Raw genomic sequence first — 20,908 nt, forward strand, 5'->3', positions numbered from 1 at the left:
ATAATTATAGAGCAGCAGTAAAATAACAGTAGCAAGGCTATATACAGGGGGTACCGGTACAGAGTCAATGTTAGTCGAGCAGGTTAGTCGAGGTAATTGAGGTGATATGTACATGTAGGTAGAGTTAAAGTGACTATGCATAGATAATAAACAGAGAGTGGCAGCAGTGTAAAAGAGGGGGTGGGTACAATGCAAATAGTCCGGGTAGCCATTTGATTTGTTTTTTAGTCTTATGGCTTGGGGGTAGAAGCTGTTAAGAAGCCTTTTGGACCTAGACTTGTCGCTCCGGTACCGCTTGCCATGCAGTAGCAGAGAGAACAGTCTGTCTAGGGTGGCTGGGATCTTTGACCATTTTTAGGGCTTCCTCTGACATCGCCTGTATAGAGGTCCTGGATGGCAGGAAGCTTGGCCCCAGTGATGTACTGGGCCGTACGCCCTACCCTCTGTAGTGCTTTGCGGTCGGAGGCTGAGCAGTTGCCATACCAGGCAGTGATGCAACCAGACAGGATGCTCTCGATGTTGCAGCTTTAGTACTTCTTGAGGATCTGAGGGCCCATGCCAAATCTTTTCAGTCTCCTGAGGGGGAATAGGCTTTGTCGTGCCCTCTTCACAAATGTCTTGGTGTGTTTGGACCATGATAGTTTGTTGGTGATGTGGAAACCAAGGAACTTGAAGCTCTCAACCTGCTCCACTACAGCCCCGTCGATGAGAATGGGGGCGTGCTTGGTCCTCCTTTTCCTGTAGTCCACAATCATCTCCTTTGTCTTGATCACGTTGAGGGAGAGGTTGTTATCCTGGCACCACACGGCCAGGTCTCTGACCTCCTCCCTATAGGCTGTCTCATCGTTGTCGGTGATCAGGCCTACCACTGTTGTGTCGTCGGCAAACTTAATGATGGTGTTGGAGTCGTGCCTGGCCATGCAGTCATGGGTGAACAGGGAGTACAGGAGGGGACTCAGCACGCACCCCTGAGGGGCCCCTGTGTTGAGGATTAGTGTGGCATATGTGTTGTTACCTACCCTTACCACCTGGGGGGCGGCCCGTCAGGAAGTCCAGGATCCAGTTGCAGAGGGAGTCGTTTAGTCCCAGGGTCCTTAGCTTAGTGATGAGCTTTGAGGGCACTATGGTGTTGAACGCAGAGCTGTAGTCAATGAACAGCATTCTTACGAAGGTGTTCCTTTTGTCCAGGTGGGAAAGGGCAGTATGGAGTGCAATAGAGATTGCATCATCTGTTGATCTGTTGGGGCAGTATGCAAATTGGAGTGGGTCTAGGGTTTCTGGGATAATGGTGTTGATGTGAGCCATGACCAGCCTTTCAAAGCACTTCATGGCTACAGACGTGAGTGCTACAGGTCTGTAGCTGTTTAGGCAGGTTACCTTAGTGTTCTTGGGCACAGGGACTATGGTGGTCTGCTTGAAATATGTTGGTATTACAGACTCGTCAGGGACATGTTGAAAATGTCAGTGACGACACTTGGAGTTGGTCTGCACATGCTCGGAGTACACGTCCTGGCAATCCGTCTTACTCACATCGGCTACGGAGAGCGTGATCACACAGTCGTCTGGAACTGCTGATGCTCTCATGCATGCTTCAGTGTTGCATGCCTCGAAGCGAGTATAGAAGTAATTTATCTCGTCTGGTAGGCTCGTGTCACTGGGAAGCTCGTGGCTGTGCTTCCCTTTGTAGTCTGTAATAGTTTTCAAGCCCTGCCACATCCGACGAGCATCGGAGCTGGTGAAGTACAATTCAGTCTTAGTCCTGTATTGACGCTTTGCCTGTTTGATTGTTTGTCGGAGGGCATAGCAGGATTTCTTATAAGCGTCCGGGTTAGAGTCCCGCTCCTTGAAAGCAGCAGCTCCACCCTTTAGCTCAGTACAGATGTTGCCTGTAATCCATTGCTTCTGGTTGGGGTATGTACGTACAGTCACTGTGGGGACAACATCATCGACGCACTTATTGATGAAGCCAGTGACTGATGTGGTGTACTCCTCAATGCCATCGGAAGAATCCCAGAACATATTATAATAATAATAATAATATGCCATTTAGCAGATGCTTTTATCCAAAGTGACTTACAGTCATGCGTGCATACATTTTTACGTATGGGTGGTCCCGGGGATCGAACCCACTACCCTGGCGTTACAAGCGCCATGCTCTACCAATTGAGCTACATATTCCCGTCTGTGCTAGCAAAACAGTCCTGTAGCTTAGCATCTGCGTCATCTGACCACTTCTTTATTGACCGAGTCACTGGTGCTTCCTGCTTTAATTTTTGCTTCTAAGCAGGAATCAGGAGGATAGAATTATGGTCAGATTTGCCAAATGGAGGGCGAGGGAGAGCTTTGTACGCGTCTCTGTGTGTGGAGTAAAGGTTGTCTAGAGTTTTTTCCCTCTGGTTGCAATTTAACATGCTGGTAGAAATTAGGTAAAATGGATTTAAGTTTCCCTGCATTAAAATCCTCAGCCACTAGGAGCGCCACCTCTGGATGAGTGTTTTCCTGTTTGCTTATGGCCTTATACAGCTCATTGAGTGTGGTCCTAGTGCCAGCATCGGTTTGTGGTGGTAAATAGACAGCAACGAAAAATATAGATGAAAACCTTTGGTAAATAGTGTGGTCTACAGCTTATCATGAGATACTCTACCTCAGGCGAGCAAAACCTTGAGACTTCCTTAATATTAGATTTTGTGCACCAGCAGTTGTTTACAAATAGACACAGACCGCCACCCCTTGTCTTACCGGAGGCGGCTGTTCTGTCTTGCCGATGCAGCTGTATGTTATCCATGTCGTCGTTCAGCCATGACTCTGTGAAACATAAGATATTATAGTTTTTAATGTCCCGTTGATAGGATATTCGTGATCGTAGCGCGTCTATTTTGTTATTCAATGATTACGTTGGCTAATAGGACTAATGGTAGAGGCAGATTACCCACTCGCCGTCGGATCCTTACAAGGCACCCCGACCTACGTCCCCGATATCTCAGTCTCTTTCTCCTGCGAATGACGGGGATTTGGGCCTTGTCGGGTGTCTGAAGTAAATCATTCGCGTCTGACTCGTTGAAGAAAAAATCTTCGTCCAGTACGAGGTGCATAATCGCTGTCCTGATATCCAGAAGCTCTGTTCGGTCATAAGAGACGGTGGCAGAAACATTATGTACAAAATAAGTTACACACAACGCCAAACAACACACACAATAGCACAATTGGTTAGGAGCCCGTAAAACGGCAGCCATCTCCTCCGGCGCCGTTATATCTGTATATGAATTTTAGAGTGGTTCGATTTCTACAGGCCCATCCCTCAGTTTTTTACCAAAACAGAGGTGGGGTGTCCTCTTTATTGTTTCAACTGCGAACTGACTGTGGAAGAGGGCTCTGTAAAAAGGACATTGACTCATATACTCAAAGGGATAATGTCCTTCTTAAAAAAAACACCCGGAAATTGTATTTTTATATATGACCTTTTCATTTGCATAGAGAAAGAGACTGAGATATCGGGGACGTAGGTCGGGGTGCCTTGTAAGGATACATACATATATATATACATATATACATACATACAGTGAGGGAAAAAAGTACACTGCTCAAAAAAATAAAGGGAACACTTAAACAACCCTAGATCTGAATGAATGAAATAATCTTATTAAATACTTTTTTCTTTACATAGTTGAATGTGCTGCCAACAAAATCACACAAAAATTATCAATGGAAATCAAATTTATCAACCCATGGAGGTCTGGATTTGGAGTCACCCTCAAAATTAAAGTGGAAAACCACACTACAGGCTGATCCAACTTTGATGTAATGTCCTTAAAACAAGTCAAAATGAGGCTCAGTAGTGTGTGTGGCCTCCACGTGCCTGTATGACCTCCCTACAATGCCTGGGTATGCTCCTGATGAGGTGGCGGATGGTCTCCTGAGGGATCTCCTCCCAGACCTGGACTAAAGCATCCGCCAACTCCTGGACAGTCTGTGGTGCAACGTGGCGTTGGTGGATGGAGCGAGACATGATGTCCCAGATGTGCTCAATTGGATTCAGGTCTGGGGAACGGGCGGGCCAGTCCATAGCATCAATGCCTTCCTCTTGCAGGAACTGCTGACACACTCCAGCCACATGAGGTCTAGCATTGTCTTGCATTAGGAGGAACCCAGGGCCAACCGCACCAGCATATGATCTCACAAGGGGTCTGAGGATCTCATCTCGGTACTTAATGGCAGTCAGGCTACCTCTGGCGAGTACATGGAGGGCTGTGCGGCCCCCCAAAGAAATGCCACCCCACACCATGACTGACCCACCGCCAAACCGGTCATGCTGGAGGATGTTGCAGGCAGCAGAACGTTCTCCACGGCGTCTCCAGACTCTGTCACGTCTGTCACATGTGCTCAGTGTGAACCTGCTTTCATTTGTGAAGAGCACAGGGCGCCAGTGGCGAATTTGCCAATCTTGGTGTTCTCTGGCAAATGCCAAACGTCCTGCACAGTGTTGGGCTGTAAGCACAACCCCCACCTGTGGACGTCGGGCCCTCATACCACCCTCATGGAGTTTGTTTCTGACCGTTTGAGCAGACACATGCACATTTGTGGCCTGCTGGAGGTCATTTTGCAGGGCTCTGGCAGTGCTCCTCCTGCTCCACCTTGCACAAAGGTAGAGGTAGCGGTCCTGCTGCTGGGTTGTTGCCCTCCTACGGCCTCCTCCACATCTCCTGATGTACTGGCCTGTCTCCTGGTAGCGCCTCCATGCTCTGGACACTACGCTGACAGACACAGCAAACCTTCTTGCCACAGTTCGCATTGATGTGCCATCCTGGATAAGCTGCACTACCTGAGCCACTTGTGTGGGTTGTAGACTCCGTCTCATGCTACCACTAGAGTGAAAGCACTGCCAGCATTCAAAAGTGACCAAAACATAAGCCAGGAAGCATAGGACCTGAGAAGTGGTCTGTGGTCACCACCTGCAGAACCACTTCTTTATTGGGGGTGTCTTGCTAATTGCCTATAATTTCCACCTGTTGTCTATTCCATTTGCACAACAGCATGTGAAATGTATTGTTAATCAGTGTTGCTTCCTAAGTGGACAGTTTGATTTCACAGAAGTGTGATTGACTTGGAGTTACATTGTGTTGTTTAAGTGTTCCCTTTATTTTTTTGAGCAGTGTATTTGATCCCCTGCTGATTTTGTACGTTTGCCCACTGACAAAGACATGATCAGTCTATAATTTTAATGGTAGGTTTATTTGAACAGTGAGAGACCAGAATAACAACAACAAAATCCAGATAAACGCATGTCAAAAATGTTATAAATTGATTTGCATTTTAATGAGGGAAATAAGTATTTGACCCCCTCTCAATCAGAAAAATGTCTGGCTCCCAGGTGTCTTTTATACAGGTAACAAGCTGAGATTAGGAGCACACTCTTAAAGGGAGTGCTCCTAATCTCAGCTTGTTACCTGTATAAAAGACACCTGTCCACAGAAGCAATCAATCAATCAGATTCCAAACTCTCTACCATGGCCAAGACCAAAGAGCTCTCCAAGGATGTAAGGGACAAGATTGTAGACATACACATTGTAGAGCACATTAAGGTCCTGGAGTGGCCTAGCCAGTCTCCAGACCTTAATCCTATAGAAAATCTGTGGAGGGAGATGAAGGTTCGAGTTGCCACCAAGTACTAAGTCATGTTTTGCAGAGGGGTCAAATACTTATTTCCCTCATTAAAATGCAAATCAATTTATAACATTTTTGACATGCGTTTTTCTGGATTTCTTTGTTGTTATTCTGTCTCTCACTGTTGAAATAATCCTACCATTAAAATTATAGACTGATCATGTTTTTGTCAGTGGGCAAACGTACAAAATCAGCAGGGGATCAAATACTTTCTTCCCTCACTGTATAGTTCCTTGTCTGAAGTGTCACAGCAGTAGGCCACATCCCTGACTAGTGGATTTTCCACCTGCTAGATGTTGCTTCCATATCTTTTAGTGAACTGCACTCATATTTTTTCCTGATGGGATGCTTGTTATCCTGTCTGGACTTAAAAATTTTGTCGCAGTAATGAAGTATACTGGACCGAATTCTGCTAGCTTGGCAGAACTCTGTTCATGACACACACACACACACCACAGCACACACACACACACCACAGCACGCACGCACGCACACACACCACAGCACACACACATACCACAGCACGTACACACAATATCCAACAATTAAATGTCCCTAGAATAGAATACCTTCAAAGTGTCCCACACTTGAGTGTTTTAACATTAAAGGTTAGACTTGTGTGTCTGCGGATGTGTGTTTGAACATGTATTTTCCTTAGACGTGAAGGCTATGTTAATGTTGATATACGTTTTTGTCTATGTGCATGCCTGTTCCTGCACACATTTGTTTGCCTCTGCATGTGTGGTATGTGTAATGTATGTCTGTGCATGTGTGCATTCCGAAGTGTGTGAGAAGTGTCTAGACAGGCTGCCCAGTTCGGATATTTTTCCCACTAATTGGTCTTTTGGCCAATCACATCAGATCTTCTCACAGCAGATCTTTTTCAGAACTGATCTAATTGGTCAAAAGATCAGAATTGGGCTGTATGTTAAATTGCAGCCTGTGTAGTGTATGTGAATGTCTATGCCAGAGAGCCACAAGCTCTCGCCCATGTCAAGTAGCTGGGTTTGACAGGGTGGGAGGGAAGGAGAGATGGATGGGGTGGGGAGAGGTGGAGACGGGGTGTGTCTCTCCTGTTTGCCAGGACACTTGTTATGAACTGTCACAGTAGACAGAGAGGCAAGTGGCTGCAGACATTCTCACAAATAACATACCAGTATCACACAAATAACAATCTTTACTGCGACATTTAAGATTGATTACAAAGCTATTATTATGAGGTATACTGTGGCGTTATTACTTGATTGTGAATCACTTTCATAGTATGATTATTGTCTTAATCTAAGATCAAAATACAAACATTATTTATGTTAACTGTATTATAGTTGTTACAAGACTTCATTGCAAGATTAGAGTTGTTTTTCATGTTTATAATGGTGTTAAAATGTACATTTTAGTCATTTCGCAGACTCTCTTATCCAGAGCGACTTACAGGAGCCATTAGGGCAAAGTGCGTTGCTCAAGGGCACATCAACATATTTTTTTCTCTAGTCATCTCAGGGGTTTGAACCAGCAACCTTTTGGTTATTGGCCCATCGCTCTTAACCGCTAGGCTACATGATGCTGTATGTTTTGTAATTTGGCTATTTTAAACCTAGTGTATGATTCCTTACTGGTGGTAATAGAATCTCATATATTGGTGTTCTTATTTAGCACAGACACCGAGAGTTGGTTCTCCATTGAGTGCTCTGAGTAGGACCTCTCGTAAGGTGGCGGTATCCTGGCAACTCTGAATTCAAACGGCTGTTTCCTCTCTTCTCCCTACACATAAATCATAAAAAGTCTCCCCTCTCTTGCTCTGAGGCAGCTTAAGGAAGGCTGGAAGGCTCTGTTTGTCTGCTTCCAGACCAAAGGGGCTTCTCTCTCAACACCAAAGCTGTCTAGAAATAGGCTCACCTGAAATGCTCCCTTCTTTCTCCATCTCTATCTCTCTGTCTCTCACACTCTCACAGTCTCTCAGGTCTAGTGGCTAGGAGTTCCCCAAACGCTCTAACACACTCACTCTCTTACGTTTTCTCTCTCACACAGTCACACACTTTAATATATAATAGAATAATATGCCATTTAGCAGACACTTTTATCCAAAGCAACTTAGTCTGTAACTCATGCTCTCTTTCACTCTGGTCAATACACAATGACAGTCTCTCGCTCAATCTCACTCACTCACTCACTTCACTCACTCACTCACATCTCCCCTCAGGCTCTGTGCTCATAGGTCACTGAGTAATTAAGATTAATGCCAGGGATTGGACTGAAAGACCCTCCTCTCATGTCTGACATAATTAGGGCCCCGGCGTCATAAATCACTGTCTTATATCTCCTCCCTCCGACTTGTCTCCCGGCTAGGTATTGGAGGGTTTATGGTCCGCCAGAGAAGCAGGATGGGACAAGGTAAATCCAAACGATCCCTATCCAGGAAATACTCAACAGGGTCATTACCTGAGAATCCAATGTGCAAAGAGGAAGGTAAGCACATGGAATAGTCCCAAAAGTGCAAATCCCACTCATCTGGCACTCCAGGCAGACTCAAATCAAACACTTAACCCAGTAATAAGGGGGTTCCCTGAATGTTACTTTGAGGTTGTGACCTCCTGTCTGTGTGTTGCAGCGTGGAACAAGACGGAGAGTACTCCAGTGGAGGAGACCCCACTGGTGCCTGAATGTCTGGAGAAGGTCAGGAAAAGATACCGCAAAAAGAGAACCAAACTGGAAGAGGAGTTCCCTTCGTACCTGCAGGTGACTTTCAATCACATGTACACTAATGATATCCGTATTGGTCTAAAATGTTCATTTTGATTCTGTTATCATAGACTGTCTTATTGAGCGATTTATAGGAAAAGGTCACCGGTACAATATGCATGAAATCACCTAATCAAGCACAGAGGTGCTTGTGTGGCTACATTATCTTTGTACAGATGTAGGATCTTAATTTGATCACTTCTGTTGCTGAGAAGTTTCCTACACTGCAGGAAATGCAGATGAGCTTCATGATTTACAAAAATGAACTGAAAGCCTGCACTAACACACAGTTAGTTATATTAACAGTATTGCACTTTTCATGTAGCCTAATTTTGGCCAGATAATAGCCTAACTACCGATCAAGCAACATGGACTAAACTTAAAAATTGTTGCTGCGGGATTATTTTGCTGCAACAATTCTGGTCAATTAAGATCCCACATCTGTATGAACCATTTTAGCCAATACGTCTTAGCCTAATTGTCCCTAATCATCTTCTTGTACCACATTAGAATAGTGCATATTCTATAAGACATCTCCAAGCATTTACCAGTAGCAACTTTATTTCACCACCCAGTTAAACCAGCACTTCATAAATCGCATGTTGCCCCCTTCTCAGATGTATTACCGTCATGATATTTAAAAAATCCCTGAAGCGTCTCAGAGAGACGTTACCCTCTCTGTGCCACGCCACACCTTTAAAAGACCCAGCATGCTCAGCGTTCGGGGGAGCAGCCATCCGTTAAGTGCACCAGCTGTCACTTTGGGCTTTCTTGTACGCCACGCTTAAAATTTTTATTTAAAGTTCCTCACCAGAGGAACGACTTTAATCAATTATTTAAATACCCGGCACATTAGCCTTTTTAATGTTTTACCACAGCAGGGAGCAGTCACATCGATATTTCTGGAGCCGTTAGACATGTTGGAAGCGCTAGCGACTTACTTAAAAACGTAGCGGCCCAGCCAGCGGTACAACGATGTGTCGCCACTGAGTTCAGGCTTTCTGTGAGGTTGTGTGTACCCATGTCTCTGTTTATTTGTATGCGTTTCTGTCTGTCTTTTTTTAGTTATATTTGTTTACAGTACAGGTATAGGGCAATTCTCATATAGGAATCACATCCTATCCAATATAAATTGATTATTACAGCCACTAGGTTTTACTAAAATACAGTTTTTTTTATCACTATAATTAGCGTCTAGTTGCTATATCAGTGATTCGAGTCCACTTTCTATTTTTGTGGATCTATGAGTTTACTTTATATGGTTGCATCTTTATATGGTATTGTGTGTTTCTTAGCTTCTATGTAACTGGGCCTCTCTCTAGAGCGAGCATGCATGTAGCTCTAGCCATGTCGCTGTCACGTTAGATCCCAGGTGATCGCTGTCACTGTACAGTAGGAATCTAGATATACACTCTATTTCTGTGTGTGTCTGGATAACACTGGGGCCTATAGAGTGCTGCAACACTGGAGTCTGGATAACACTGGGGCTATAGAGTGCTGCAACACTGGAGTCTGGATAACACTGGGGCCTATGGAGTGCTGCAACACTGGAGTCTGGATAACACTGGGTCCTATGGAGTGCTGCAACACTGGAGTCTGGATAACACTGGGTCCTATGGAGTGCTGCAACACTGGATTCTGGGCCTTGAGACCATTCAATGAATTATTGGGTTAGCAGTAGCGTAGCCCGATTTAAAACTTTGGTTTATTAGTAGCTTTACTTAACGTTCAGCATGCATTGTAATTTCAAATACTGTTCAAATCTAGAATTCATAACTGGATCCCACCTTCTGACACCAGGGCTGCGTTTACACAGGCATCCCAATTCTCATCTTTCGCCCAATTATTGGCAAAAGATCTGATCTGATTGGTCAAAAGACCAATTAATGGCAAAAGATAAGAATTAGGCTACCTTTGTAAACGTAGCCCAAGAGACAAACTTGCTTCCTGTCATGTTTTGTTAATGAATGTGTTCTCTGTTTTCTGTATCTCATGGTCACTTTCTCATTGTTTGTGTGGTATGTTAACAGGAGGCCTTCTTTGGGAAGGAGCTGCTGGACAAGAGCAAGCAGAGCAAGCAGAGCAGGCAGGCGAGCCTGGTGACCACAGGGTTCTGTGAGGAGAACTCAGGGGCCCATGCAGGGAGCAAACCCCCCAACGCCAGCTTCCTGGACCCCTCCTCAGGGGCCCATGCAGGGAGCAAACCCCCCAACGCCAGCTTCCTGGACCCCTCCTCAGACCCGCTGCTCAGCGCTACCTCGACCACCACACCCATCAGCAAAGCAGGAGGACTACGTATGTTCACATCTCTCTTGCTCCTTATTTTAGATGAACACTTTCTCGAGCTGTCACTTTCTCTGTCTTACACACACACACACACACACACACACACACACCGACGCATTCACACACACAGACACAGAGAGGTTTGTCCTCAAGAGGTGGAGAAAATTTGCAGAGAAAATTGCAGAGAAAATTAGTTTCTCCAATATGTTTTTTTGCTTTCTCTAAATCAACCCAGTCTCAATGCCATCTTTCTAACAAACCTGAGCAGAATGGAAAAAAGTGGCCTTGTATTAGTTTGGGTACCACCACCCACCCCCCCACCCCCCCTCCTCCTCTTCTAGATGAACAGTAGTATTTCCCTTATGTTTTCCGGGAAGTGTATTGTTAAAGGTTGGAAGTTACCGTGGTTTCTTACACCATCCCCCATCAACCTTCATCCTGTCTGCTCATCTTAAGTTCTCTTCTCCACGTCCACAATCATTTACACTCTTCTCCAACACGCTATGAAAAGTGCTGCAAGTTGCCTACTAGGAACACGCATAGCGACAAGAACACACTGGAGACTAGCAAAAGGAAGAGCTAGATTAACAACAGGTTCTTTTTTCAGATTTCCATTTGCGTTAGCAGAGCGTTTGGTTTTCTACATTGTTTTCAATAGACTTATTCACTTTCATAGCGAAACAGCCAGAGTTGTTAATCTCTAGTACAGGGGTCTCCAACACGTAAATTGCGAGCTACCAGTAGCGCGCAGCCCACCTATGAGTAGCTCGCCAATGTATTCTGAAAGAAAGTACATGCGTTTTTGTCATGTGTTCCATTGCAAACTGTCATAAAAATAAAGCTACTTTATAATCCCACCCCTGGGATAAAAAAAAAAGCCAAACGTAACACAATATCTGCCAATTCATTTCCTGCAATTATTGCCCGTCTGTCTGCTTGGTGCGCACGTTAGTCTATTAGCAATGCTAATGATAACCGCCATTTTGTGGGTAGACAGAAAGACTTTCCCCATAAAACTTCTCAATGAAATGTAAACTGCAAAGTAGGCTTACCTGACAGAACTAGGCTATGTCATGATTATTTGTATCAATTGGGTGGCCATTGTTTTGCAAACTGTGCCATGACATGTTCTGCAGCAGTAGGCCTAACAGCAGAAACATGGCTAGACCGACACATTCCTCTCTTGCTAGATGCGCAATTAAAGGGGAATTATGCAAAATATAAAAATATAAAAAATTGCAAAAAGCTATTTCCGACCTAAAAAAAGGTATTCTGAGGTTTAAGCATTCACATGGACTCAACATCCATTTTCCTTGTTTCTCTATGAATAATTGGTATATTGAGAGTAAAAAACTGAAACAAATCCAAAACCAGGAAAAATAAAACTGAGAAAACAGAACTAGGGAAATACAAAATTAAACGGTTTATTAACCATTATATTGACAGAAAACACATCTCTTGTACACCAAGGACCCGGGGAAGAGTTGCAGGGTAGAAGAAAAGAATGTGCCTATTTGAAAGCTATAAAAAAAATGAGTAGCTCGCGACATGTTACATTTTTAAAAAGTAGCTCTCATGCCTGAAAAGGTTGAAGAACCCTGCTTTTAGTATCATTCAGAATGCAATTTGCCCCCACATTCGTCCACTCTGCTAAATTCCCTCTCTGGTCATTTGTAGCAGAGGGAAGCACACTAATCACTTGGAAGATTTGCTTGTTTTGAAGACATTCACCAGCTTTTAGTTTGAATATGATCCTTGGACAGTGTTAGTTCTCTTAGATATTAAGGAAACCATATACTGTACGCCTATATACAGTGCATTTGGAAAGTATTCAGACCCCTTGACTTTTTCCACATTTTGTTATGTTACAGCCTTATTCCAAAATTGATTAAATTGTTTTTTTACCTGATCAATCTGCACACAATACCCCATAATGACAAAGCAAAAACAGGTTTCTAGACATTTCTGCTAATTAAAAAAGAAAAAACAAACAAACAATGAAATTACATTTACATAAGTATTCAGACCCTTTACTCAGTACTTTGTTGAAGCACCTTTTGCAGCGATTACAGCCTTGAGTCTTGTTGGGTATGACACTACAAGCTTGGCACACCTGTATTTGGGGAATTTCTCCCATTCTTCTCTGCAGATCCTCTCAAACTCTGTCAGGTTGGCTGGAGAGCGTGGCTGCACTTCTATTTTAAGTCTTTCCAGAGATGTTTGATCGGGTGTTAAGTCCGGGCTCTGGCTGGGCCACTGAAGGACATTCAGAGACTTGTCCCGAAGCCACTCCTGCGTTGTCTTGACTTGACTGTGTGTTTAGGGTCGTTGTCCTGCGGAGATGGTTATCCTTCTGGAAGGCTCTCCCATCTCCACAGAGGAACTCTGGAGTTCTGTCAGTGCCATAGGGTTCTTGGTCACCTCCCTGACCAAGGCCCTTCTCCCCCGATTGCTCAGTTTGGCTGGGCGGCCAGCTCTAGGAAATGACTTGGTTCCAAACTTTTTCCATTTAGGAATGATGGAGGCCACTGTGTTCTTGGGGACCTTCAATACTGCAGACATTTTTTGGTACCCATCCCCAGATCTGTGCTTCGACACAATCCTATCTCTGAGCTCTACGGACAATTCCTTCGACCTCATGGCTTGGTTTTTGCACTGACATGCACTGTCAACTGTGGGACCTTATATATCGGTGTGTGTCCAATCAATTGAATGTACAACAGGTGGACTCCAATCAAGTTGTTGAAACATCTCAAGGATAATCAATGGAAACAGGATGCACCTGAGCTCAATTTCGAGTCTCATAGCAAAAGGTCTGAATACTTAAAAGGTATTTCGGTTGTTTATTTTTAATAAATGTGTCATTATGGGGTATTGTGTGTGTATTTATGAAGAAAACATTTAATTTAATCAGTTTTAGAATAAGGCTGTATGTAACGTAACAAAATGTGGAAAAAGTCAAGGGGTCTGAACTTTCCGAATGCATTCGTAAAGTATTCATACCCCTTCACTTTTTCAAAATGTTGTTAAATTACAGCCTTATTCTAAAATGGATTAAGTTCATTTTTCCCCCTCATCAATCTACACACAATTCCCCATAATGACAAAGCCACTCATGGTCGTTTATATAATCTATATCTCCCTTAGGGGACCTTTCGGAAGCCCTGAGCACGGATGCAGATCTCCTGGGAATGCTGTCGGGTGATCTGGTGAAGACGGGGCATGACTCAGGTAGACCACTCCCCTCCTCCAAAATATCAGCCTGCACTTCTTGTCTCCTCTACCCACTAAACCACACTGTCACTAGCAAGGTCAACGCCATAAACAAACACCTGTGGCATTTCTCTCTTGCATCTTTACTTATGATTTGGCATTTTCCTTCACTTGTATTGTATTGCACATTGAATAATACTCTTTGTTTGCAGTGCCTCCTCTAGCCAACCCTTCTGTCTGTGTGCATTATTTTTGGTTTGCTTTCGAACAGTTTACTTGAAAGGCCTGTCTTGATGCCTGCATATTTGAAAGACAACCAATACTATTCAAACCCATGTCTTTGCTAGGACTTGTCATGATAGTTGTTGATATTATGTCACTACTATGATGAGATGGTGTACCATCACATTGGGCCGCTTCAAGTAAAGTGGTAGCAATAACATTAGCATTTTATCACACCTGCTTTTCTCCCCCTCAGTTTATAATCATCTGGTTTTGGGTTCCTGTAGGTCTTGATTTATGCCCTTTCCAGGTCGACAGCCCTCCCTCTCCGTTTGGTAAGAGAAGTCCTCGGGCCCGTCTGGCCGCTTAGGAGTAGAGCTGCCCCCCTCCACTTCTCCCACTCCTGGGCTGCTTTGGGCCCCCCCCCCCCACCCCCCTCTAACACTTTCTACGCTCACTGCGTTTGCATGTCCTTCCTTCTCTCTTGATCTGTGGTCTGCGCACCCCACTCCTCTCTCACGCTGTAGCACTGAACAGTCTCTTTGACTAACTACTGCAGTATTACTAACCACGCACCAATCGGCATGTCGATTGACCAATCTATGGACTGTTCAGTGATATTGGGTGAAAAAAGGAATAGAGGTGAAAGCGATGAGCTGTCCTTGAATGTTTCTTTTTTAATACAAATGTCATATTTTTTATGTCATTCAGTTGGTTTCATTTGATATGTTTTAGTGTTTACTATCTCTTCACCCCAGCTGAGTTTAAGTTGTGTGGGTTAAAAAGTGAGCTTCCTCTAGTCATACAATGTAACAAAGTTTGAACTGAATGACTCCACGTGTCTCACAGTTCAGGCATTCCATGGAGCAGTTACCTGAGTAGCAAAGAGTATCTTATTTATCGAGCCTTCCTTTTTTCTCTGTCGCCTTGAGTCTGCTTTGTTTCACAAACAATGTATTTTATCTATCCAGTTTTGCAGTATTGTATAGGGATTTCTTTTTCATTTTCCACCCTTCTATTTGTCAGAGAGATAGTTTTTTCTTAAATAATGTGTCTTACGAGAACGCCTGAATGCCCTGAAGCAGATGACTAGTTTTATCAAAACAAATATAACTTTAGCCTTTATTCATTTATTTCAGCCCATATGCAGTATCTGCAGTCTCCATGCATCTGTTCCCATATATCCAGTTCATTTAAGGTCACAAGCAAAGTAGCTTTTTCCAACAACAAAAAACATGGCAAACTAGTCAAGCGTGCGCCACAGTAAAATGTGCGTGGACCTCAGACCCTCTCTGATGTTGAAGACAGCGGTTATGATGATTCATCATTGCAATCTCCCAGAACTTTTTTCATCGATTTAAGCCCTTGTTTATTCTAATGTGGGCAGGATCGGAACTGGTGATGAGGGTAGTGTGGCAATTTTTTAAGACACCCACCCCCATCCCCCTTTCCACACTGTCGAGCAGGCAACACAAATTAATTTATTGCTATTCTTGGAAAATGTAGTTAGGGGAAGACGAGGAAGAAAATGCATGGAGAGCTTATTTTACCACCATGACATGAAGGATCAGCGCTCTCTCGCCTCGCTTCAACTCCTCTCTCTCTCCTCGCTACCTCCCTCTCTCTCTCTCTCTCTCTTTCTTTCTTTCTTTCTTTCTTTTATTTAGTTTTTTTTTCTTCTCCTCCTCTCCCATTACTCAGACACAGTTCTAAAATAAATTGCCCGTCAACTCTGATTTACTCTTTGGTGGTGTGACAGCTTTCAGGTTGTATTTTTTGGTTGGGGGGTGGGAGGCTAGTGGGTTGATTTTTAACATAACAGTGGACTGTGTGGGTGTGTCTGTGTGACCACCCTGTCCTCACCATCCTTTTGTCCTCTTCTGCCATCCCCTAGCTGGTCTGGACATGGCCCCCATCCCTGATGATCCCATTGGGCCCTGTCAGGGCTCTACAGGCCGGGGGCCCAGTGCTCTACAGGAGGAGCCTCTGGATGTCATCCTGAGCCCAGAACTGGACAAGATGGTCGCAGATGGTAAGGCGGCCATGTTGAATTCTGACTGTCTACCGGATATGCTGCTTAATAGGTGTCATTGGTGAAGAGCAGAGGTTTAAATCTCCAGGGCTTCAGTGTCTGTTTTCTCCTCCCACTAACTGATCTATTGATGTATAATTGGCCAGAGAGTTGCACACCACCTGGTTTCCTAGGTCTACATCAGTACATGGTTTCAGGGTCGGTTTCCTAGACGCAGGTTAAGCCTAGTCCTGGACTAAAGCATTAGCAGAGAACAATCTCCATTGAAAGCGCTTTTTTTAGCCAGAGCTAGGCTTAATCTGTGTCTGCGAAACTGCCCCGAAAAGGCAAGAATGAAAAATAAGTATTTCTTCCTAGAGTTCCGTACCTCTGTTGCGTATGCGCTGTACAGTATCCACCACATGGAACAACTGTGGTGTATTTAGAAGGCATGGTGGTCAAATCAAATGCCACATTACAAAATCATGGAAAGCTAAGTAAATAATGTTTGCTCAGTTTAACTGACATTCCAGCAAAGTTAAGATTTGACAAATAGGTAGGTCTACCCTATTTCCTTGACAGAGATTTATCCGCCCAACTTGTTCACGGTGTGTTATAACTGCTTAGTGGCTTTCTAGCTCTGTCAAAAGCAACGTTTGGCCTTACACATTGACACAACCAAAGCCATGCTGGTTTTAGTTGCGGTTGATGTGTATTCCTGAGACCTGCAATTTGTTTTGATTATATTTTTGTTTGATCCCTGGTATTTGTTCTTTACTGGCATGCTTGGTTCAATCAAACTAGCACTGTGGATTAAGTTTTTGTGTGTATATATATATATACAGTGGGGAAAAAAAGTATTTAGTCAGCCACCAATTGTGCAAGTTCTCCCACTTAAAAAGATGAGAGAGGCCTGTAATTTTCATCATAGGTACACGTCAACTATGACAGACAAAATGAGATTATTTTTCTCCAGAAAATCACATTGTAGGATTTTTAATGAATTTATTTGCAAATTATGATGGAAAATAAGTATTTGGTCAATAACAAAAGTTTCTCAATACATTTACATTTACATTTTAGTCATTTAGCAGACGCTCTTATACTTTGTTATATACCCTTTGTTGGCAATGACACAGGTCAAACGTTTTCTGTAAGTCTTCACAAGGTTTTCACACACTGTTGCTGGTATTTTGGCCCATTCCTCCATGCAGATCTCCTCTAGAGCAGTGATGTTTTGGGGCTGTCGCTGGGCAACACGGACTTTCAACTCCCTCCAAAGATTTTCTATGGGGTTGAGATCTGGAGACTGGCTAGGCCACTCCAGGACCTTGAAATGCTTCTTACGAAGCCACTCCTTCGTTGCCCGGGCGGTGTGTTTGGGATCATTGTCATGCTGAAAGACCCAGCCACGTTTCATCTTCAATGCCCTTGCTGATGGAAGGAGGTTTTCACTCAAATTCTTACGATACATGGCCCCATTCATTCTTTCCTTTACACGGATCAGTCGTCCTGGTCCCTTTGCAGAAAAACAGCCCCAAAGCATGATGTTTCCACCCCCATGCTTCACAGTAGGTATGGTGTTCTGTGGATGCAACTCAGCATTCTTTGTCCTCCAAACACGACGAGTTGAGTTTTTACCAAAAAGTTCTATTTTGGTTTCATCTGACCATATGACATTCTCCCAATCCTCTTCTGGATCATCCAAATGCACTCTAGCAAACTTCAGACGGGCCTGGACATGTACTGGCTTAAGCAGGGGGACACGTCTGGTACTGCAGGATTTGAGTCCCTGGCGGCGTAGTGTGTTACTGATGGTAGGCTTTGTTACTTTGGTCCCAGCTCTCTGCAGGTCATTCACTAGGTCCCCCGTGTGGTTCTGGGATTTTTGCTCACCGTTCTTGTGATCATTTTGACCCCACGGGGTGAGATCTTGCGTGGAGCCCCAGATCGAGGGAGATTATCAGTGGTCTTGTATGTCTTCCATTTCCTAATAATTGCTCCCACAGTTGATTTCTTCAAACCAAGCTGCTTACCTATTGCAGATTCAGTCTTCCCAGCCTGGTGCAGGTCTACAATTTTGTTTCTGGTGTCCTTTGACAGCTCTTTGGTCTTGGCCATAGTGGAGTTTGGAGTGTGACTGTTTGAGGTTGTGGACAGGTGTCTTTTATACTGATAACAAGTTCAAACAGGTGCCATTAATACAGGTAACGAGTGGAGGACAGAGGAGCCTCTTAAAGAAGAAGTTACAGGTCTGTGAGAGCCAGAATTCTTGCTTGTTTGTAGGTGACCAAATACTTATTTTCCACCATAATTTGCAAATAAATTCATTAAAAATGAAAATTACAGGCCTCTCTCATCTTTTTAAGTGGGAGAACTTGCACAATTGGTGGCTGACTAAATACTTTTTTCCCCCCACTGTATATATATATAACATTGCAGCAATGTAATAAGCATTTCTTTGTCTTTTTCAGGTGCAATTCTCAGTAAACTCTACAAAATCCCAGGTTTGTGATTTTGATATTAATCTTTTCAGGCCCATTGAGGCCCAACCTTGATTGTTCTTCTGAGAGTTGTTCATTCATTTGTCAGAGATGATCAGTTCTATATAATTGAAAGATAACTGTTTGGTGGTTTAAAGTACGTGCGTTCACATAATCTATTTTGTTGCCATCACCCCCTACAGAGCTGGAGGGGAAGGATGTGGAGGACCTCTTCACAGCGGTCCTGAGTCCCAGCACCAGCCAGCCTCCACAGCTGCCTCACCCCCAACTGGGCCACCCTGGGCCCAATGGACCTGGAGCCATGGCTCTTCCAAACACAGGTACCTACCACCACCACCACCACCCCAAGCCTCTTGGAGAATTGTATTTGGTCACTGAACATTTTAATATAATCTACTATTGACTGTAAAGATCTGTGTATATGAATGAATAACCATGGGCATTTATTAGTCATTGAGGAGCACGTATATTTATATGCATTTCATGTTCACGTAATCAACAGGACATGTGGATGTACACTGAGTATACCAAACATTAGGAACACCTTCCTAATATTGAGTTGCACCCCCCCTCCCCTTTGCCCTCAGAACAGCCTCAATTTGTCAGAGCATGGACTCTACAAGGTGTCAAAAGCGTTCCACAGGGATGCTGGCCCATGTTGACTCCAATGCTTCCCACAGTTGTCAAGTTGGCTGGATGTCCTTTGGGTGGTGGACTGTTGAGCGTGAAAAACCCAGCAGCGTTACAGTTCTTGACACAAACCGGTGCACCTGGCACTTATTACCATACCTTGTTCAAAGACACTTCAATGTTTTGTCTTGCCCATTTCACCCTCTGAATGGCACACATGCACAATCCATGTCTCAATTGATTCAAGGCTTAAAAATATTTCTTTAACCTGTCTCCACCCCTTCATCTACACTGACTGAAGTGGATTTAACAAGTGACATCAATTAGGGATCATAGCTTTCACCTGGTCATTCTGTCATGGAAAGAGCAGGTGTTCTTAATGTTTTGTATACTCAATGTATGTATGGAACTACTTATCTGACATTGTATCTATGCTCTCTCTTGCAGGTGACGGTGGGATGTTCCCCCGCATGCCAATTATAAACGGCATGATGGGGCCCAACCCCCATTTTCCTCCAACTCCCATGATGCCCGGCGGCACAAGCCCCTGTGGCCCGGGCAACTTCTCACCCATCCACAGAATGCCTTTCCCAGAGAATATGAGGTAAGAGCTGGCATAGCAGGAAGCTGTTGTACCCCACCGGCGTATTACTAGAGTATTGCTTTCATCTTTAAGACAACTGCTGGAAGGCAATCAGTTGGCTGCGTTTTTATTTTTTGACTTACCTATTGAGTTTTCTTGACTATGTTTTCTTCCATTGTTTTGACTTCATTGTAGTTCGCTTTAATTTATTTAAATGTTTTAATAAATCAAAAAAAAAATTTTATACTAAAGCCCAAACTACATTTGCTTCTAGGTCAACCACATTGTAAGTGACATACAAAGTGCAAACATAATGATAATGTGCCTCTAGAATGCCCTTCAAGCCGAGTATCCAACAATGCAATGGTATAAGTCAATATAATGTGTAACCAGAGGGCTCCTTCTAGGGACAAGAAGTTTAGCCAGATGGGGGGTGACATAGTGGTTCCATGGAGCACCCCTGGCCCCGTCCCCCCTCCGGAGGGAGAGACAGACACTATGTCCAACGCACAGAGGAGCACGCTGAAGTGGGAGAAGGAGGAGACTCTGGGCGAGATGGCCACTGTGGCCCCAGTCCTTTACACCAACGTCAACTTCCCCAACCTCCTAGAGGAGTTCCCAGGTCGGTACAGAATTTTTGGTTCTTTAAAATTCTAAAGTGTGAATTATTTTTTTAATTATTAAAAATAAAATAGCTCAGAAGTTGTCACACCCATTAAAAGGTTGAATATTGGGAAAACGAGTCTGGAAAAGGTACTCTACTTGGCCTTATTGCATGTGTGTCCTAGAGCTATACGTTTTAGCTCGTCTTTTTTCTATACAGACTGGGCTATGAGAGTGAAACAGATCGCAAAATTATGGAGGAAAGCCAGTTCCCAGGACAGGGCCCCATATGTGGTAAGTTTGTTTACGTCCATGCTGGGCCATGATGCACTGCACTTATTTTAATCAGCAGTTGGTTTTCCTGATTGCTGAAGAGACGTTTGTATAAACCTCTAGACAAAATCCATACATTGAAGTAGTATTGAAGAAATAAGGCAAATCTTTTCCAAAACTCTC

General features: G+C 43.9%; 1 protein-coding gene across 1 annotated transcript in view; it reads left to right on the forward strand.

Annotated features, from left to right (window-relative positions):
• The window catches only part of LOC121568683 (histone-lysine N-methyltransferase 2C), a 242,145-nt gene that overhangs the window by 157,358 nt on the left and 63,879 nt on the right, over positions 1-20,908 (forward strand). Inside the window, exons 24-34 of the mRNA XM_045221547.1 lie at positions 8,008-8,127; positions 8,270-8,397; positions 10,431-10,695; positions 13,834-13,917; positions 14,409-14,456; positions 16,016-16,153; positions 18,607-18,639; positions 18,819-18,956; positions 19,714-19,870; positions 20,257-20,471; positions 20,673-20,746. Of these exons, the coding sequence (XP_045077482.1) occupies positions 8,008-8,127; positions 8,270-8,397; positions 10,431-10,695; positions 13,834-13,917; positions 14,409-14,456; positions 16,016-16,153; positions 18,607-18,639; positions 18,819-18,956; positions 19,714-19,870; positions 20,257-20,471; positions 20,673-20,746 (1,400 nt within the window). The remainder of the gene's footprint in view (positions 1-8,007; positions 8,128-8,269; positions 8,398-10,430; positions 10,696-13,833; positions 13,918-14,408; positions 14,457-16,015; positions 16,154-18,606; positions 18,640-18,818; positions 18,957-19,713; positions 19,871-20,256; positions 20,472-20,672; positions 20,747-20,908) is intronic.

Source organism: Coregonus clupeaformis, chromosome 7 (assembly GCF_020615455.1).
Source record: "Coregonus clupeaformis isolate EN_2021a chromosome 7, ASM2061545v1, whole genome shotgun sequence".
Classification (NCBI taxonomy): domain Eukaryota; kingdom Metazoa; phylum Chordata; class Actinopteri; order Salmoniformes; family Salmonidae; genus Coregonus; species Coregonus clupeaformis.